The 21,294-nt window shown below is 36.9% G+C and overlaps 1 protein-coding gene across 4 annotated transcripts in view; it reads left to right on the top strand.

Moving 5' to 3' along the window:
• UBR3 (ubiquitin protein ligase E3 component n-recognin 3) overlaps window positions 1–21,294 on the top strand; it is a 110,237-nt gene that overhangs the window by 50,034 nt on the left and 38,909 nt on the right. For 2 of the 4 annotated variants that reach the window (XM_058190898.1, XM_058190915.1), the window contains 5 exons: window positions 7,695–7,783; window positions 12,051–12,200; window positions 12,654–12,787; window positions 17,351–17,461; window positions 20,431–20,631. In XM_058190898.1, coding sequence (XP_058046881.1) covers window positions 7,695–7,783; window positions 12,051–12,200; window positions 12,654–12,787; window positions 17,351–17,461; window positions 20,431–20,631 — 685 coding nt within the window. Of the gene's footprint in view, window positions 1–7,694; window positions 7,784–12,050; window positions 12,201–12,653; window positions 12,788–17,350; window positions 17,462–20,430; window positions 20,644–21,294 lie in introns of all 4 variants that reach the window. The other 2 variants (XM_058190907.1, XM_058190888.1) reach the window with 1 other exon arrangement.

Raw genomic sequence — 21,294 nt, 5'->3', positions numbered from 1 at the left:
CCTGGAGCAAACTAACAGATGTAAAAAGATTTGTTAGTAAAAGATGTTGTGACATCCCCACCCCCAGATATATAAAAATTAAAGTGATAATAAACAACAAATAAGGGATGAATTGGAGAAGAGTCTTTATACCAGAACTCTTAAATATAATCCTATTGGATCTTTTTGACAGAGGATTCAAGGAAAAGTCAGGCATAAACAGTCATGTTGCTGTGTTGCTTCCATTACGGAGATGTATATTTACCATAAAATTATGTCCCTCTGCTAGCTATGTTCCCAGGAGGGTTGAAAGAGATGTGAGTTTTTCTGAAATATTTGAATTGGAAAAATTTCAAATGCAGATGGGCATGTTTTAAGTAACCATATTTGTCCCAAGATTCATAACTTGAAAAGTTCAGAGTCAATATTACTTGATGGGCAAAAATACATCTAGCTTACTGTCTGTGATTTGAACATTGCATTCAAAGTAACCAAAAGTTTTCATATGAGGAGAAAAAAGATTTTAACGAGAATACTAAAAACAGTAGTGTGGTAGAATAATGTGCAATTGCCATGTATTTTATTTTGGTAAATACCTGAAAGGTAAACATCATACTATTTCAGTATAGACACATTTGCATGAATTGGAAATTTTTCCATGAAAAATTGAGTTTCCAGGACACAGAGAAAGTTGTCTAGACGTTCTTAGAAGACCTATGTGAATAGAAAACAGGTTGTGGTAACGTTGTGTGCTAAATCTTTTGCAGTATGTAAAATCATTTCACAGATATAAATATCTAGCATGACTTGCTTTGTTTCATTGAACATGAATCACAATAAAATTCTCTCTGTCAATGCTGCCCACAACTGCCATCTATCAGCTGGGGAGTTGAGAAGCTCAGCTATTGCTGTTGACGCTAGAAGAAAAACTGGGGGGAAAAGAAGCTGGATGACCTATTTTCTAGCTTATTCATCTTAGGCAAACTTGGCATCGCCCGCAGAATTTGTTGCTATAGGAACTAAGGCACAGCAAAGAATTTTGCTGGGTTGCTTTGTAATACTTTCAGTCTTTCTGCGTGGACCCCTTGGGGCATTGCGGAAAATTACTGACTTGTACTGATTCTGTCAGTTTGTTTCTGTCTCCTTATTAAGGGTCTCTATTTACAGTTAGCCAGTTTAACAAAGGCACAGCGGAGAGAGATATCTTGGGAAAACATGAGTTGCCTCATAGTCTTGATATACCGTATATACTCGAGTATAAGCCGAGTTTTTCAGCACGTTTTTTGTGCTGAAAAACGTCCCCTCGGCTTATACTCGGGTCTATACGGCTTATACTCGAGTTGTTTTTTTTTAAGCCCCTCGGCTTATACTTGAGTATATACGGCTTATACTCGAGGTTTTTTTTTTTTCTTTTTTTCACATTTTACCGGACGGCGCGGGGAAGCCCTGCCGGTGCAGTGAGAGGGCGGGGCGGGGGAGCCGCCAGCCTTCTCAGCTGAGGGAGGGAGGGTTTCCCCAACCGGTAGGTGCCTCATTTCCCACCCTCGGCTTATACTCGAGTCCCCAGTTTACTCCAGTTTTTGGGGTAAAATTGGGGACCTCGGCTTATACTCGGATCGGCTTATATTCGAGTATATACGGTAAGTTTCCTTTGAGTGATTAAAATTTACTTATGTGCTGAAAACACGTTTAGCCCCCTTCCTGTTTAATACCTCACAACAGCACTATTCTGTATTTGTGGGCACTGTTTGAATAGAATAGAATAGAATAGAATAGAATTTTTATTGGCCAAGTATGATTGGACACACAAGGAATTTGTCTTGGTGCATATGCTCTCAGTGTACATAAAAGAAAAGATACGTTCATCAAGGTACAACATTTACAACACAATTGATGATCAATATATCAATATAAATCATAAGGATTGCCAGCAACAAGTTATAGTCATACAGTCATAAGTGGAAAGAGATTGGTGATGGGAACTATGAAACGATTAATAGTAGTGCAGATTCAGTAAATAGTCTGACAGTGTTGAGGGAATTATTTGTTTAGCAGAGTGATGGCCTTCGGGAAAAAACTGTTCTTGTGTCTAGTTGTTCTGGTGTGCAGTGCTCTATAGCGTCGTTTTGAGGGTAGGAGTTGAAACAGTTTATGTCCAGGATGCGAGGGATCTGCAAATATTTTCACGGCCCTCTTCTTGATTCGTGCAGTATACAGGTCCTCAATGGAAGGCAGGTTGGTAGCAATTATTTTTTCTGCAGTTCTAATTATCCTCTGAAGTCTGTGTTTTTCTTGTTGGGTTGCAGAACTGAACCAGACAGTTATAGAGGTGCAAATGACAGACTCAATAATTCCTCTGTAGAATTGGATCAGCAGCTCCTTGGGCAGTTTGAGCTTACTGAGTTGGCGCAGAAAGAACATTCTTTGTTGTCCTTTTTTAATGATGTTTTGATGTTAGCTGTCCATTTGAGATCTTGCAATATGATAGAACCCAGAAATTTGAAGGTTTCTACTGTTGATACTGTGTTGTCAAGTATTGTGAGAGGTGGAAGTATGGAAGGGTTCTCCTAAAGTCTACCACCATTTCTACGGTTTTGAGTGTGTTCAGTTCCAGATTGTTTTGGTTGCACCACAAGGCTAGTCGTTCGACCTCTCGTCTATATGCGGATTCGTCATTGTCTCGAATGAGACCAATCACTGTTGTGTCATCTGCGAACTTCAGTAGCTTAACAAATGGATCATTGGAGATGCAGTCATTGGTATACAGAGAAGAGAAGTGGGGAGAGCACACAGCCTTGGGGGGCCCCTGTGCTAATTGTACAGGTATTTGATGTGATCTTGCTTAGCTTCACCTGCTGCTTCCTGTTTGTTAGGAAGCTTGTGATCCACTTACAAGCCTGTTCCGGTACCTGTAGCTGGTTTAGCTTAGTTAGAAGAATGTCTGGAATGATGGTATTGAATGCTGAACTAAAGTCTACAAAAAGGACCCTTGCATAGGTCTTTGGAGACTCAAGATGTTGTAGGATGTAGTGCAGAGCCATATTAACAGCATCATCTGTTGATCTATTTGCTCGGTATGCAAATTGCAAGGGTCTAACAACGGATCCGTGATGGTTTTCAGGTAGGAAAGCACTAGCCTTTCAAAGGTTTTCATGACTACAGATGTTAAAGCAACTGGTCTGTAGTCATTCAGTTCCTTGATGGTGGGCTTCTTGGCACTGGGATGATGGTAGGCGTTTGAAGCAAGAAGGAACATAACACATCTCTAGTGATTTATTGAAAATATGGGTGAAGATGAGGGCCAATTGGTCAGCACAGACTTTTAAGCAAGAAGGAGTTATCTTGTCTGGGCCTGGAGCTTTTCCTGGCTTTTGTCTGTGAAATAGGTCCTGCACTTCCTTTTCTGTGATCACTAGGGGTTGTGAACCCAATGAAATGGGGTCAGTTGTAGGAGGCTTGGCTGTTGTTGGTGTGTCTGAGATGGGGGTTGTGGAGATAGGTGGCTGTAGTTTCCTTTCAAACCTGCAGTAAAACTCATTCAGGTCATCTGTCAGTTGTTGATTACCTTCAGCCTGGGAAGGAGGTTTGCCATAGCCGGTGATATTTTTAAGAGTTTTCCACATGTTTGCTGGTTCATTTGCTGAAAACTGATTCTTTAGCTTTTCAAAGTAGCTTCTTTTTGCTGCTCTTATCTCCCTTGTTAGTGCATTTCTGGCCTGATTGTACAGCATTTTATCACCTTTTCTGTAGGCTTCCTCTTTGGAATGCCGTAGCTGCTTAAGTTTAGGTGTAAACCAAGGTTTGTGTATTTGCAAGTTCCTTATAGGTACACATAGGTCTTCACAGAAGCTGACATATGATGTTACGGTATCTGTGAGTTCATCCAGGTCTGCAGAGGTATCTTTAAAAATATTCCAATCAGTGCAGTCAAAACATGCCTGTAGCTTTAATTCTGATTCCTCCGTCCAGGTTTTCACTGATTTAATTATTGGTTTTATGGCTTTAAGTCTTTGCCTGTAAGCAGGTACAAGGTGAATCATGCAATGATCAGAGTGTCCTACAGCTGCACGTGGCAAAGACCGATAAGCATCTTTTAGTGTTGTGTAGCAGTGGTCTAGAGTATTCTTGCCTCTGGTGGGACAATTGACATGCTGAAAGTATTTTGGTAGTTCTTTCCTTAAGTTTGCCTTGTTTAGATCTCCCAAAACAATGGCCAGTGAATCAGGGTGTTTGGCTTCAGCCTCCATGATTTGGTCAGCTAGAGTTCGTAATGCCTCGTTTACACAGGCTTGTGGTGGGACATAAACAGCAATTAGAAGAAATGAGGAAAATTCACGAGGCGAATAGTAAGGTTTGCAGTTGATAATTAGAGTCTCTAAATTGTTGTCACAGAATTTGTAAATTATGTTAAAATCTTGACACCAGGTTGAATTAATATATAGGCATAAGCCTCCTCCTTTCTTTTTACCAGATGTTTCTGGAATCCTGTCTGATCGTTCAATTTGAAATCCTGGAATGTTCAGGCTGCTATTTTCAATTGATTCATTTAACCAGGTTTCAGAGAAGCATAGGACTGCTGAATTGCGAAAATCAGAATAGTATTTGTTTAAGAGGAGTATTTCATCCATCTTATTTGCAAGTGAGCGTATATTTGTTAGGAAAATTGAAGGCAGAGGAGTTTTAATGCGAGTTTGTTTGTTTATTCAATGTTTTATCGTATTCTATCTTGTTTTGAATTATATAACATGCACTTACTTAGTTGGAAGGGGCATTTTAGATCATTAAACTTATCCCTCTCAGTGCAAGAATCCAAAATTAAACAGTCACAATAGATCCCCATCCAGTCTCTATTTAACACATCCAGAGGAGGAGAGGCCACTATATTGTATCCTTTAGGATGGGACAACTTCAGATCTTTCAAATCTTTCAGAGTGCTATCATAGCTACCTCATTCTTCTTTCCCCCCCTGGTCCTTGTAATGGTATGTGGGAATGACCTTGGGAGATAGGAGGGAGAGAGCTGCAGCAGATTACCAGCATGTAAAAGGTATTTCAGCCCATAGAAGGAGGGAGAGCATGGGAAGCGTTTCTGAAAGGACCCTCTGTAGTTGCCCAGAGAGTAAAAGGAAAGGAAGAAACAAATACTTCCAATCTTGCAAGATTGTGTTAATGTTAATAAAGACAGTGCTAACGCACCTAGTTGTGCTTTTTGTCTGGGCTACCTTGCACTGCTAACAGTCCTTCAGTCTCATAGATCATTATCTTTCTTTATCATTCTCATTCAATTTTTCTCAAGTTCTCTTGATAGTTCTCTAAATTATGCGCTCAGAATCTAATATTTTTATGCGGACCTAACAGTAAAATTAGTAAAGGTTTGGGAAAATTTCTGATATCATTTCAAACAAAATAACTTAACTCTGGCCTGGATGTACTTTGATAGTATGCAGCCAATTGAACAATTGCACCCAAAGGATACTCATACATGATTGGCATGAGGAAAGTATCAGGTAGAATCCTCAGTTTTCCATCCTTAGCCCAGAAGTATTTGATATTTTTAAAATCATCTAGAGATGGAACAGAAACTTGCAAATGGTACTAGGTCTATTGGCTAAAATCCTAGAGAGCAAAGTCAGCATTTAAAATGACCATAGTCAACTTAAGTATTGCAGTAAGGTAATGCTTAGCTTTACCTCTGAAACCTGGCTTCACAATAATGTGTGAGAAAAATCTAGGAGTAATATGAGCAAAAAGAGTCCAGTGCAATTCTGTATTAACAAAAGCATCATGTCCATTTCACAGGCGGTATTATTTCCAATTTTTCTAAACAGTATTTTTGCTGGTTAGATTACATTTAGAATATTTTACCTGATTCTGGGGTCTGCACATTAAATAAATATGGAAAGGCTGGAGCAGGATCAGAAGAGAGCTAGCAGGGTAACAAGTGGGCAAGAAACCAAAACCTGTTTTGGTTTAAGGAGTTAGAAGAGAGAGGTAACTTACAAAAGAGAAGACTAAGTGGAAATACAATAGTGATCTATAAGGGTTTAAAGTAATATAAACAAGAGGGAGTGCGTTTATTCTTGTTGGAATTGAAAGAAGGATCAACAGATTGAAGTGAAAAGAAAATAGAAGAAAGAAGATACAGGCTGAGTAGTAGGAAAAATTTATTGATGGTAATAGCTGTTAATGTAACTGCTTGAATGGTAAACACACAGATGTGCCACCACAGGAACTTTTCAAATGGAGGCTGGGTGGCCTCCTTTTCAGAATAATTTAGGGATTCTTGCACTGATCAAGATGTTGAATCTGTTGCGGCCTGCCAGCGGCTAGTGGATCTGGCTGCAGATTCGGACAATGAGGAGGTTGGGGAGGAACATGGGCCAGTCCTGGAGTCTGGGGAAGGCCTCTGTTGAGGGCTCTGTGTCGGAGGCAGAGAGGGGGCCAGGCCCGTATGCCAGTTATCAGCTGCCTTTGGAGTCAGACATCAGTGAGGCAGACAAACAGCTGGAGCCTGTTCCCAGTGTGCCGATGTGCAGAGTTGCCAGACGAAGGGAACAGCTAAAGAACAACAGTCGACTTGGGAGTAAAGCCACAGGTGGACGATGAATGGCCCCTCCCAGAGGGAATAAAAGAGGAGCGACAGGAGAATGGAGTCTGCAGGAGACAATTAGTTCATTAATGCATTCTAGCCAAGTATTGCTGCATCTGAAAGATATTTGGCCATTCTCCAAGCCTGATAAAGGTCAGTAATTGTGAACTATCTTGAAACTATCAAGATAGTTTGTGGGAGAGGAAAGACTTTGCTGGAGAGGAATTCACTGTAAATTAAATAAAAGGGGTTTATTGGGACGAGGACTCAGCTTCATGCTTCTGGGGAAGTCTAGGTCAGAACAGAATCTGATAACAGGAGGAGGAGGATGGTGAGGATGAAGATGATATCCCTTTAATTGTGTCTGATTCTTATTGTTTCAATGGACCAACTCTCCACATTTTCCTGTTTTGAATCACTTCCTTCAATTGTTTTAAGCTCTGGCTGGTGGTGTAGGCCCTTTCAAAAATATATATCCTAGGATTCTAGGGTATCAGCCATCCCGCCAAATTTTATGCTTTCTGCAGTTTTTATAATCATGTCATTTACTTTTTCACCCAGTGGTAAAAACGTTGAGGAACATAGATCTCATGACCAGGTCTTGTGGCATTCTACTTGATGTCTCACTCCAGTTTGATAAGATACCATTGATTACCGCCCTTGAATGCAATTTCAATCCACTTATGTATTTGTCTAATTGTATGTCATTCAGCATGTACACAAATAGCTTGCTAATCAAAATATCATGTATTGATGTCTTTTGATCTGTTAGTCCTTGAGCTAGTCTATTATTTGGAGCTAAGAGCATTTGTTGTTTTCTGGATTCCTCAGAAGTAGTGCACATTTAATAAGAGTTATTTCTTAACTGAAACCAGGGAACTTTTCTTGTAATGATAAAGAATCCCCCATTTTCTGCTTCTGTCCTTGACTGCTTCTTGTCCTAGCAGGCTAGAAGAGAAAGCACTAAAAGAAAAGTTGAGACACTGAAATGACTTCAGGGAAAAATGACCTTTCAGATTTGAAGGGGAAAAATAAGAATTTCTTCCCGTATCAATTTATAAATAGACCTTATAAATAAATGTTAACAGTTACTTTATAATTACCCCCCCTTCTGTTTATTTCATTAGACGGCAAAAGGCCAGGGAACGACAACAGAAGCTTTTGGCTGAATTTGCATCAAGGCAGAAAAGTTTTATGGAAACTGCTATGGATGTTGGTAAGATTTGTATTCTGTTTGCATTATTCATTGTTCATTGTTCTTGATATTGGGAAATGAAGTTAAAGGGCAAATGGGGAAGAATAGAACATCTTTTATACTGAACGGAACAAAATAGTATCTTCTCTTTAGATTCCATTTTAGAACATATAGGTAAGAGTAACTATGGAAATAATTGTTTACATTCAAAATGAGGTTCCCTACAAATAGTGAAAATGAATCTCTGCTGTAAATATAAGCTGTTCCAGTAGTTTTGTTTTCATACATTGAAAAAAGAAATAGGTCTTTATATTTGTTGTAATATTTGCATCTGAAGTAGACATGGATACTTCAGATTTAGCATGGGCACATTCATTACTGCTCAGCTATTCCTTAAAGGTACCACACCTTTCCTGAGATTTGCATGATATTTGCATGGACTCAGGTAAATATATTTTTGAATTAGATAAGTGGCAGGATGTGTGATAATGAGTCACCACTGAGGTGACATCTCTCTAATTCTGCCAGTATTTTTCTGAGTCTTTCATGGCTACTGTGCGTGCCCAGGTACTGTGCGTGCCCAGGTAACTGAAGTTGTTAGTTTTAAATATGTACAGGTAGTCTTTAACTTATGACCAAAATGTGTGTTGTTAAGTGAGAAATTTAGGAGCCAAAATAAAAGCAATCATCACCATCAACTTAACGAAGATATGGGCTTAGCCGTGCAAGCTGAATCCCAAGTGTAGAAACAAAACTAGGTTTTTAAGGCCTTATAGAAAAGGCGTAGGGTCAGGGCAAATCTAATATCCAGAGGAATGCTGCTCAGAAGGCAGGTGCCCCAATAGAAAAGGTTTTCCTCCATTGATTTACCAGATTACACTCCCTAGCAGATAGGTCTTCTGTTGGATATTACAGTATGGGTAGATACAACTTGGGAAATATAGTCCTGGAAGTAACCCAGTCCCATGCCAGGAATGGTTTTACACTCACTAACAACACCTTGAATTTAACTCCAAAACATACTGGTAACCTGTGTACCTGATCACATGCATTCTATACCAGTGGTTTTCAAAGGCAGCTGTATGGTCTTTTTAGAAAAGGGAATATGTTTATTAGAAACTGAAGCTCTCGGTTATAAAATTGAATCCCTTCTTTCTTACTCCAGGCTATAGGAGAATTTGGAGAGAAATGTGTCACCTGTTTTGGACACTTAGTGTAACTGTATCCTCGAGACTCTTGAAGCATAAGATTTCTTCTACTTAAATGTCTCCCAATTTCCTGTGTTTGAACAAATTACAATATACAATGTCCTAATGATAATCTAGAGTGTCTGAATCAATATTTTTCAATCATCCTGAGAATTGTCTTAAAGGGCATACAGGTAGTCCTCAACTTACAACAATTCATTTAGTGACCATTCAAAATTACAATGGCACTGAAAAAAGTGACATGATATTTTTCACACTTAAAACTATTGCAACACCCCCCTCGTCACGTGTTCAAAATTCAAATGCTTGGCAGCTGACTCATATTTATGACAGCTGAAATATCTTGGGGTCATGTGATCATCTTTTGAGATCTTCTGACAAACAAAGTCAATGGGGAAGCCAGATTTATTTAGTAATCATATTACTAATTTAACAGCTGCAGTTATTCACTTAACAAGTGTTGTAAGAAAAGTCATAAAATGGGGCAAAATTGATTTAACAACTGTCTTAGCAACATAAATTTTCGGCTCTGTTGTGGTCGTAAGTCAAGATTGTTGTTTTATTTCAAATTATTTGAAATTAAAGGTTTTCCTTGAATTATATTTCCCTTTAATTATTTTAAATGAATCATTTAAAAGTTAGTAAGCAAATAAGTAAACACTTATATTTTAACTAATTTAATTTAATTTTTAAATCAAATTAATAAATTGATTTTGAAGTTTTCTTTAGCTAATGAGAAACAGAAGTGGTTAGGAGAGTGAAATTGACATTGAAAGGAACTAGACCTGTCTTTTTCTAGATTTCCTGATATTGTGTTTTGTAAATGCTATAGTAACTGCAAATCACCTGTCATTATCATGAGCTATATATATATATATAAAGTATTTTCTCTGCAGAAGGTCTGTATGGGTAGAGCAGGAAAAAATTTGCCTATAACTTCAAAAACTATATCTGGTCAAAGTGAATAAAACTGGATCAGGAGCCTTATTCAACATACAGCGATTTCCTTTGCTCTTTCTTTAATCGTGATTGGTTTAGGTCTTTGGACAAGAAATGGATGAATTTTTATTACCTCAAAGTTGCTATAAGGCAAAGCAGCATATACTTATAATAATAATTCATGGCTGGCCAGTTTTTGCTTTGCTGCCATGAACGATGTCTGTAGAGATGCCTAATAGATCAGCTGTTCTAAGGGGAAAATTGCATCATTTTGCATAAAATTGTATGACCTTCAAATCTGTCTGACTTGATCACATGTGATATATTAAAAAAAACCTCAGTAAAATTAATGTGTGGATTTTAGTTCTCTGAGAATTCATGAAGAATATATCCTTTAAACTGTACTGTAGGTAGAATTCCCCCCCCCTCCAAATCTCCTATTAATACTGCATCATTCAGCACACTCAGTTTCTGAGGTAACACTTTTTGAAGAGTTGAAGGTGAGAAAGAGAGAAACCGCACGGCACAGTTTTAGAACATAAATAGCTTGTACCGGTCTTCTGAGAATACACATGCTACGTTAGGCCAACCAATCCTTAGCATGCTGATTCTGGGAATCATCTTGATGCAGCAGTTCCATAAGGGCAGCTCTGCTTCCGGTTACACATTTTAAACTCTTTTTCCTTTTGGAATATTAACTTCTTTTCAGTGTTTAAGTTTAGGGAATATGAAAGCAGGAAACATTTAAGTATGGAAGTCTGGAGGATCAGAAAGGTCTATGTTTGTTCCATTAATCCAGGGCTGCTTGGTTTTTTGTTTTTTCTTAAGCGGGCGCGCACGCGCACACACACACTTGCTGAAAGTTCTCTTGATCCCCCAAACTGCAGTTAGTAACTATTCCGTATATTTATTTTTTATTTATTAGAATACCAGGTAGACCAGTGGTAATATATTGTGTATCCATGCTATGCTGCCAAAGAAGAGCAACTTTGGATTACTGAAAATGGGCACTTCTCAAAATAGATCATATTCAACAATTAATTTTACCGTTAAGATGAATGCTATGAACTCCAAAAATTTTGTCTTGGAGTTTCTTCAGCTGATTAAGTAAATGTACACTTGGTCTTAAGTTTAGCTGAACATTTGAAAGATGGTGGGCATTCAAAGTGTTAATTTAAATACAGGAGTATTATGGCTTAATTTTTTTTAAAATGCATAGTGTAAAATGAGAACCGGTTTGGGCTAGTGGTTAAGGCACCAGGCTAGAAAGCAAGGAGACCGTGTGTTCATGGTTTCAGTAGTTAGTTCATTTCATTTCATTTTTCATCCACTCTATTGCACTGATGGCTCTTGTTGGAGTTTACAAAGTTTCTCTTCTATCCTGCTGGCCTCAGCCACCCACCTTTGAAGGTTCTATTCCACCATTGTCAATACTTCAGCTCTACTGTTCAAATGACTTTGTTATTTTGTCCTTTGGGAAGATCACACAGTGGGCTCTTGCAAACATCGCCAGGCTTTTATTAAGCAGGCTTACTGTAGTTAGTCATTCCATTTGTTAGTCACTCTGTGAGAACAAATCCTAAGGACAGCAGATCCCCAAAGCCACTAACAATGAGTCAGAGTTATTTAGCTGAACTTTTGAGGATCTTCTCCAAGGTCATACTATCCAGGCTGTATCAGACAGTGGGACTGTTACCTGATAAATAAACAAGCAAGATGAAACGAAGTCCATGCCACATTTCAATATTATTTTTCAGCATTGACATTAGCATTCAGTTTTCATTTTAGCAATTCACATGCTGGGAATTCAGTGTCCTAGTTGACCACTCAGGCCGTATGCTAGAACTTAATAAGTCTAATATGTTGCAAAACCCAATAAATACATTTTGCAACATTGCAGAACTAAAATACACAACAGGCTCCCAGGCTGTTCTTGTAGCAGAAGAGGTTTGTGCTGCCTGTTAAACATTTTTTAAAGCGTGGAGATTGTGAGTTACGTTGGTAAAGTCTGACCAGAGAAAGACATCCTCCAGGGCAAAAGCAATAAACTTCACGTTGTAATGGTTCAAATTACAATTAATTTTCCTTATTATTACATTATGAGACTTGTTTACTTACAGTCTTATTTCTCCATTCCTTAGAATCACCAGATGCTGATATTGCTATGGAGATTGCCACAGCAGAAGAGCATGTTTCTGAAGCGATCTATGATTGTGTTATTTGTGGCCAAAGTGGCCCTTCTACTGAAGAGAGACCAACAGGATTAGTTGTTCTCTTACAAGCTTCTTCAGGTATGGCTTCAAAATCAAACTATTATGGCACCAACAGATGAATGAGATGAAGAATGCATTTGTTTGAGAATATTAGCAGCTGTATTGCGAAGGAACTAATAGGAGAATGAGAGGCAAGGAACATACCTCTTTATACGCAAAGATAAATTATCCAATTTTTCACTTATTAGAGAACAGAAAGATTAGGTTAAATAAAATATGCCAGTGTCTATTTTGAAGAGTACAACTTGTACTAAATTTTCCATTGGGAAATTCCAATGATAATATAATACCAATACAAGAAATTTTGATTGAACAGTGTCAGCTATTTAGTAGGTTCTGTGACTCTTTTAAGTCACTTACCCTGCATGGATGGGATGCATTTTAATTCTATTTTATAATATGCTGTAAATACCTTCTCCCTCTCCCCCCTCCCTCTCCCTCTCCCCCTTCTCCCTCGCTCTCTTTCTCTAGTTTTGGGGCAGTGCCGTAATACTACTGAGCCTAAGAAGTTACCAACAACCGAAAAGGAACAAATATATCCCAATGATACTTGTGCAGCAGTATACGAAGCACGCCTTGCAACTTTACAACAGTTCTTTAAAGATGTACGTAGATTTTGTAGCTGTATAGTGGAAGACTATTCCATTTATTTTTCTTGTAATGAATTGTATTTAGAACTAGTGTGTATATTATAAAGTTTTGTAAAGATGATTTTGTTGAAGGAAACCTTGTCACACTCCTTTCCTGATCTGGACCCAGTCTGCTTCCTTATGTTCTGCTCATATGCTGAGTCTATGTTGAGGCAAGCCAGTTTGGAAAAAATTAACTGTGGTCTTAAAGTTAGAGGAACGAACATAAATAATCTGCACTAACCCTCCTTTAATAGCTGAATAACCCTCCTTTAATAGCTGAAAATACAAAAAATTGCAAATGAGCAGGAAGCTCTAGTAATGAAAGTCAAGTAATATATTGAAAAAGAAGGAGTACAACTAAATATAAAGACCCAACTAATGACAGCAATACAACAAACAACCTTGGAACTGGTTAGAACAGCATTAAAGTTGACATAGTATGGTGGATAACGTCAGCTTTTGGGGCTCCACTATCAACAGTAAAGGAATCAGTTGTCAAACAGATTTGCACTTGATTGGGCAGCCAAGGCCTTGATTGGGCAGTCCAAGGCCTTGGAAAAGATGTTCGGGGGTGGGGGCTATATCCAAATCAACTATAACTATGTAGATCAGTGGTTCTCAACCTTTATAGTGCTGCGACCCCTTTAATACAATTCCCCACGATGTGGGGACCCCAACTGCAGAAGGGGAAAAAAAGTGGCAAACTTTTTTTTTTAATTTATCGCGCCTGAAGCCGTATTGGGTAGCGATCTGAACTGCTTGCGATTGCCTTGAGGACGGAGGCATTAAAGCAGAGACTCCTCCCCTATTAAGTTTATTGCGCCTGAAGCCAGATTAGGCTAGCGATTGGGAGTGATTGCAGCTGGCTTGAGAGGGAGACATCAGAGCAAAGATTTCTCTCTTTTTTAATTCATCGCGCCTGAAGCCGAATTCGGCAAGCGATTTGAAGAGCCTGCAGCTGGCTTGTGGCGTCAACCATTGGAGCGCGATTCTTCGACTCGCAAGTATACTTCCCATATTTCCGAGGTCTTCGGCGACCCCTGGCAAATTGTCATTCGACCCCCAACGGGGTCCCGACCCACAGGTTGAGAACCGCTGAAGTAGATAATGACTTTCTTATGATGCAGCTATGCATGCAGAAGTTGGAATTTAAAAAAGCAGAATATAAAGTATAAACATTTCTGAACTGACCCCTGGCAAATTGTCATTCGACTAGCGGGTCCCGACCCACAGGTTGAGAACCGCTGAAGTAGATAATGACTTTCTTATGATGCAGCTATGCATGCAGAAGTTGGAATTTAAAAAAGCAGAATATAAAGTATAAACATTTCTGAACTGACCCCTGGCAAATTGTCATTCGACCCCCAACGGGGTCCCGACCCACAGGTTGAGAACCGCTGAAGTAGATAATGACTTTCTTATGATGCAGCTATGCATGCAGAAGTTGGAATTTAAAAAAGCAGAATATAAAGTATAAACATTTCTGAACTGGCACTGGAGAAGGGTCTTCAGAATACCATTGATAGCCAGAAATATAAATAAATGGATCATAGAACAAAGAAATCTAGAGTTCTCACTTAAGACACAAACAACAAACTATTATATTTTGTATATATTATGCAAAACCCAGCCCCTGGAAAAGTTCTATAATATTTGGTCTAAAGCAACAGACCAAGACTTTAAGTTCCACTTTGGCTGTGAAAGCCAGCTGTGTGTCCATGGGCCAGTCACTTTCTCTCAGCCCAACTCACCTCACTGGGTTTTTGATGTGGGGAAAATGGGAGGAGGAAGGTAGGTTGGATATGTTCATTAGGTTGAGTTATTTGTAAAAACAAAGGGGGCATATAAACAAACATAAGTAATCACCACCAGCAGGGTGGGTAGACTGAACTACAGCAGCAGTGAATACACCATTGAGAGATTTAAAGGGCTAGATTCAGGACAGATTATCTTGGAGAAATACTATGGAGAAACTGTTCTAAGAGTCAGTATGTCAACACTTAATCAAACTACATAAATTATTTCTGTAATAGAATCTCTTGTGGAATTTCTTCAGAAAGTTGAAACTAATCTACGCATTAATATTTATGGGCTCAAATGATTGTGCTTTCTAGAAAATTAGTTATTAAAATAATCATAGCGAGAAAAAATAAATCTATTTCGGTTCCAGAAAAATGTATACCTCTGAAATCCTTTGAATTGTCTGCCAAAATGCTCTGAACAGTAAAAATAAATCCTGTTGCTAATTTCCTTAACAGTACATATAATTATAATAGTACATATAATTAAAATTATTATGGAAGGTTTCAAGAGATAACTTTAATGAGTTACAAATTTGTTTTAAAAATGTTAAATCAAAGCTTTAACATGTGTTGTATTCCAAATGCAACCGCTGTTAGTCAGTGTACATCATATAATGTTTTCTAGGCTAATTTCTGTAATAACAACAACTCTTATAACTGTAACATGCCCGGGCTTCCTGTGAGGGCATTTATGAGGAGAATTATGGCTGGATGATGGATCTAGGTTGTCGAATCTCTCTAGAGGAAGGCAAGATTGTTGACTCCAGAAGTCAACAATCTTGATTGTTATAACAATAACAATTATTATAATAACAATAATTATATTATTAATTAATTATAATATAATATATAATAATATATTATAATAATAATATAATTATATTATAATAATATAATTATTATAATAATATTATAATTATATTATAATTAATAATTATAATAACAATAACAATCACTCATGAGCAAATTACTTTGTGATCAGTTTATGAGTTGAATGGCTAAGAATCTGGATTCCATCAAGCTCATTCTCATAATGCAGACTTTTATGGACATTAAGCTCAACCAAGCCATGTTTGTTAATCACTTTTTTGGATTTCTTTTTTTTTTATTGCACTGGAAAGATTAAGACCTTTCAGACTGGCAAACTATGAAAAAGAAAAAGAGAAAAAAGCAAAATAAAGCATAGTAAAGACATATATCTGTATATGTCAGCTCAAGGCCCTTCTCCTTAGAGGAAGATTGTGTAAATGTGATCTTAAAAGTTTTGGAAATGTATGTATGTATGTGTGTATACACACACACACACACACACACACACACACACACACACACACGTTGTTGTTAGTTGGGAAGTTGTGCCCGACCCTTCGCAACCCCATGGACAACATTCCTCAAGGCCTTCCTATCCTCTACCATCCTCTGGAGTCCATTTAAGCTCACGCCTACTGCTTCAGTGACTCCATCCAGCCACCTCATTCTCTGTCGTCCCTTTCTTCTTTTGCCCTCAAGCTTTCCCAGCATTAGGCTCTTCTCCAGTGAGTCCTTCCTTCTCATTAGGTGGCCAAAGTGTGTGTGTGTATTTATATGATGATGATGATGATGATGATGATGATGATGCAGCAAAAGGATGCTTGGAATGTGGATTTTGGAAATTAACAACCTAATTTGGAATTATAGCTTTGAATTATTAGAAAAAAAATTCCTTGGGAAATGGCAATTGTTTATGATCTTGCTATGATAAGGGAACCTTGTATGTTGATACTAGAGGGAGCTAGAGGATAAAGAAAAGAAAGCAGCAGTAATCTGTAACAGAAATTTTTGGATATTGGTCTAACGAAGTTGATAAGATAAACAGATTTCTTAACAAGATGTACAGAACATGTTGTAATGAAGTTGCAGAACAAGAATTAGTTGCAACGGATAATTTTGAAATTATTTTGAAAGAGAACTTAAATGTGATAGGCAATGAGAAAAAAATGGAGAAAGATATGGGCACACAAATGGAACTAATGGATAAGTTACTACTTCAAAGAGATGAACAATAATTGAACCAGGAAATTTACTTGGATAATTTTTTCTTACTGGAAAAAAAGAGCTCTGTTATTTCTTGAAGAACTTTGTTAGAGACAAACAAAAGGAGAATCTTTACTTACTGGATATACAAAAGAAATCTGTTAAACGTTCTGAAAGATTTCTGGCTTTAAAAAAAAAGAAAACAAAAACTAGCTCTGGGACTCATTATGAAGAGGTTAAAATGAGATTCTTAAAACAGGGAAGGAATACAAGGTTGGCTTATTTGAACAGGGCTAAAAGAGTAAAATCCTTATATGTGGTTGCTTTGCTGAACATTTGTTGACAGAATAATTGACAAAGTTTTTACTGAAGAGATGAGTTATGGGACTGAAGAAAAAATATGTTGTATTTAGAAATTGTAATAAGCTTTTAAAATTGTCTACTAGGCTAAATTATTATTTTTCTTTTTTTCTTTTTCTTTGTCATGTTTCTTTGTATTGTACTGTTTTATTTTTTGTAGTTTATATTTGTTTTTATTCTTTTCATTCATAATACAATACAATTATTTAGTAACTTCAGCAGTCATTTTTAGATTTAACAGTGCCTCTGCCACTTGCTCATCAATAAAAAAATGTGAACATCCTAATGAATTAGTGTCCTATATTTTAAAGTAATGATGAATCCACATGCATTATCTTAAATGTTATGCTTTACTTTTTAGAGTTCTTGTCTGCAATCAGTATCGATTGGCTGGGAAGGAGGTGTATATGTGCAAACATGTGGCCATACATTACACATAGATTGCCATAAATCCTATATGGAATCTCTGCGGGTAAGATAAAATGAAATGTTTCATTTATAATCTTTTATTCATTAAATTATTACATTATTACAAGTTTCCAGTAGATATTGGAGGAATCTCAATGAACTTATGGGAACTTTTAATACATAAGAAAGGAAATCCGCGTTTATAAACATTGTAAAGTACTTTATCCAATTCATAAACAATATAGATTTCCTAAAAGATTCAGTAGTAATGTTCTGTAATATGAAAATGAAAATACTCTCCACTCTAATTTATCCTCCAATTAATATGGCTAATTGTATTTTTAAAACATTCATTTCTAAAGCTATGTATGTGAAACACAAATAGTACATGAATTTCAAAGGATGGAAAATATTCTTATTCATGCAAATTGTAACTCATTAAAATTAGGAAGAATATAATACAGGATAATTTATTTAACTTGTAACTTGTATAATTTTTGTACAGAAATAATTGCAAACAAACAAACATAGGTAATAAAGCTTAATGTATTAGAGGTTATTTAGTCCTGATGGTATGCTCTGGGCAAGTAGAAGAATCAGAAGACAAGCTAAATTGTCTCAATGTTCTTTAAGGTTAAGAATTGTTTTTTTAAAAAAAATATGCACAAAGTATGCTGCTTATACAGGTCTTGTCATCCTACTCTTACCTCATTTTAATGGGGTAACTTTTACTATAGATTGTGGGAATGCAGTATGCATAGTATATCTTGATAGTTAAGTTTCAATCCTTAGTCCTACATTCTTCAATATTTTGATTAATAAATTAAATGAAGATATGAGGCAATGTTTATGAAATTTCCAAGGCACACAACTTTTGGAAAGATACTTTATACATATCTGGCTTGTTACTTTAAAAAAAAGATATTAGTGTAGTATAGTGGTTAATTCCAAGTGAATAAGAGGCAACAATGTGTTGAAAATGCTGTTTTAGGTTGCAACAACAGAAGAAGAATTTCCTAGGCACACTTTATTATTTCTTTATTAGGTCCCCATCTTGAGTACTATGTCCAGTACTCAACTGAGCTCTATTCTAAGGATTCTGGGAAATTGGAACAATACAAATAAAAACATGAGAATAATAGGGGGATATAAATTAAGTCTGATGGGGACAGATGGAAAGATGTGGATACTTTATGTTTATACTTGAGAAAAGATTATGTGGGTGATGAGGGAGGAAATATAATAGCATTTTCAAATATATGGAAATATATCAGAGAGAAGAAAGTCATCACATGTTTTCTTTCATTCCAGATTCAGATAACGCAGGGGTATCAAACTCGCGTCATCATGGCATTGTCACATGACATACTTTCCCCCCCTTTGCTGGGTGTAGGCGTGGCCAGCGTGTGACGCCTGCGGGCTGCGAGTTTGACACCCCTGAGTTAATGAATTTAGGTTACAGGAGGGAAGATCCTATTGTACCTTAGAGAAAAAAAAACCTGCCTAACAATAAGAGTAGATCAATTGTATATAGTGTTGGTTGATCCTCCTTCCTTGGATCACATAACTAGATAGCCATCTCTAAAGGATGCTTTTAATTTCATTATTGCCCTAAGCAAGGCCTGGATTTAATGAACACAATGGTCCTTTCCACCGATATGGTTCTAGTCTGAAGCTGTGTTAAAAGCTGAGGAATTGAAAGTAATGTTGAATATTGCCCAAATGCAAGTAAACATATAGTTATTTTTCCAAGTAAAATTGTACAAATGTTTTTTTAAGTAAAATCTGAATTAAAAACACATTTAATGTATCCTCTTATTCAGGCATTTATAATATGAAGCTTTCATACTTATTATTCAGTTTCCTTGATATTTGGCTCATAGTCATTTTGGTCTAGGAGTGAAGACACCAGGCTAGAAACCAGGAGAGTGTGAGTTTTAATCCTGCCTTAGGCATGAAAGCCAACTGGGTCACTGGCCAGTCACTTTCTGTCAGTTTCAGAAAGTAGGGTTGTTGGGCAAAAAACAGGTGGAGTGAATATTAGATATGTTCATTGTTTAATTTATTAAAAAAAATAAAGGCAGAATACAAATAAAGTAAAAATAAAATACTGGTAAATATAAAATAATGTTAATGCAGCATCTAGGGAAGAATCTGAAGCATTTTTAATCCTTGCTGTGCCTGCCAATTGACCAGTGTAAATTCTCACTGCTTGTTAATGGGTAATTTCTGAAATAATGTGTGCGCATGCACACACCCCGCAATTCTAACAGAAGACCTTAGGAGACAAAGGGATACAGATTAGGAGTCAATAAACACAGCACTGAATGCTTTCAGAGACAGTTTAGTGTAGTGGTTCAGGCACCATGATGAAATCCAAAAGTCTGTGAGTTCTAGTCCTGCCTCACTCACATAGCCAGTTGGGTGACCTGAGTCCAGTCCCACGCTCTCAACCCTGGGAAGAGGCAGGCAAGAGCAAACCACTTCTGAAAACACTGATAGAGAAAACTGCAGGGACTAATCCAGGCGGTCACCTGGAGTCCAAAGTCAAAGACATCTACAACTTTGCTGATAGTAACGAACAGGTGTTTCTAAGAAACATATGCTTAGTGTTAGAACAGGAGCAAGTGGGGCTAAGAATGGGATGCAAATAAATAACTAATCATTTAAAAATAATATAGAGAATAATAGTTTGTATGTATTCTGGACTGTTACCAAATTTAGATTATGAGGAAATCCAAGAACCATTAAGAGGATTGTGTATGGAGATTCTCAGTCATCTAGGTCCCAAAAGTGCTTTTTTCAAGAGGCAACTGGATTTTCTTCCAGAAAGTCCAATTTCTTCTTGAAAAAAGCACCTTTGGGACTATTAAGAGGACTGTGTGTATTTCAGTTTTTTTTAATTTCAAAGTAAGCCTATCATCTTTCAGCAGTCTTCATTTCTTTTACTTTTAATTCCCACTTCTTTTGGAATTGTTACAGTTATAAATGTTTGCTGTTTCAGAAATTCACTTATTTTCTTGTTTCTTTTAGAATGATCAGGTTCTCCAGGGTTTTGCTGTGGACAAGGGAGAATTTACTTGTCCTCTATGTAGGCAGTTTGCCAACAGTGTCCTTCCATGCTATCCTGGCAACAATGTAGAGCGAAACCTTTGTCAGTGTCATAGTACCAAGAATATGCAGGAACTCATCAAGGATGTGGAAGAACTTCAAGAGCAGCTGGGAACTTTCCCAGTAAGCATTAGTGTAAGGCAGAAAGATCCTTGTTAATTTGTCTTTCCATCTTCTTTCTTTTTCTTTCCTCATAATTCATAACCTATTTGGTAAACTTTAAAAAGTCGAACCTTGTCTACCATTTCTCCATTAGATTTAAACATTTCAGGAAAATTACTGTTTCAAATAGATAAATTCAACTATGTCACCTTTAAAATAAAGTTATGATTATCTCAGCATTTTGCTGTTGCATTTTAATATAAGTATGCAACAGCATTTTAATCAAAATAGCAAATAATCAAAATATTATTAAATCCATGCTTTCCAGCTTCTTTCTATACGACTAAATCATATTTCAATAAATGTAATAGTGTAAAAATGACTGCATTTATGACTGAAAGCTATTTAAAATCTTCCAGTTTAGAATGTTTATCATTATGGATTATTTATTTTATCATAACTTTTATGTGTAGTTTTATATTTTGAAGCTTTATAATGACATTTAAAAATACACTTTCATTTATAAGCTTTAAGCGCCAATTAATCCAAATCTACCTGGAAATAAATTACAATTACATACTTTTGAGCAGATATTACAATACTGATTAATATGGACTGATTTTTTTAGTTTTTCTATTTCTTTTTACTTTGTACTGCATAGCTTTTAAAGAACATAGCCTATTT

The sequence above is a fragment of the Ahaetulla prasina genome, chromosome 1, assembly GCF_028640845.1.
Source record: "Ahaetulla prasina isolate Xishuangbanna chromosome 1, ASM2864084v1, whole genome shotgun sequence".
NCBI lineage: Eukaryota > Metazoa > Chordata > Lepidosauria > Squamata > Colubridae > Ahaetulla > Ahaetulla prasina.
Note: the sequence above shows the minus strand (reverse complement) of the source record. Positions and strands in the feature narration are given on the sequence as shown.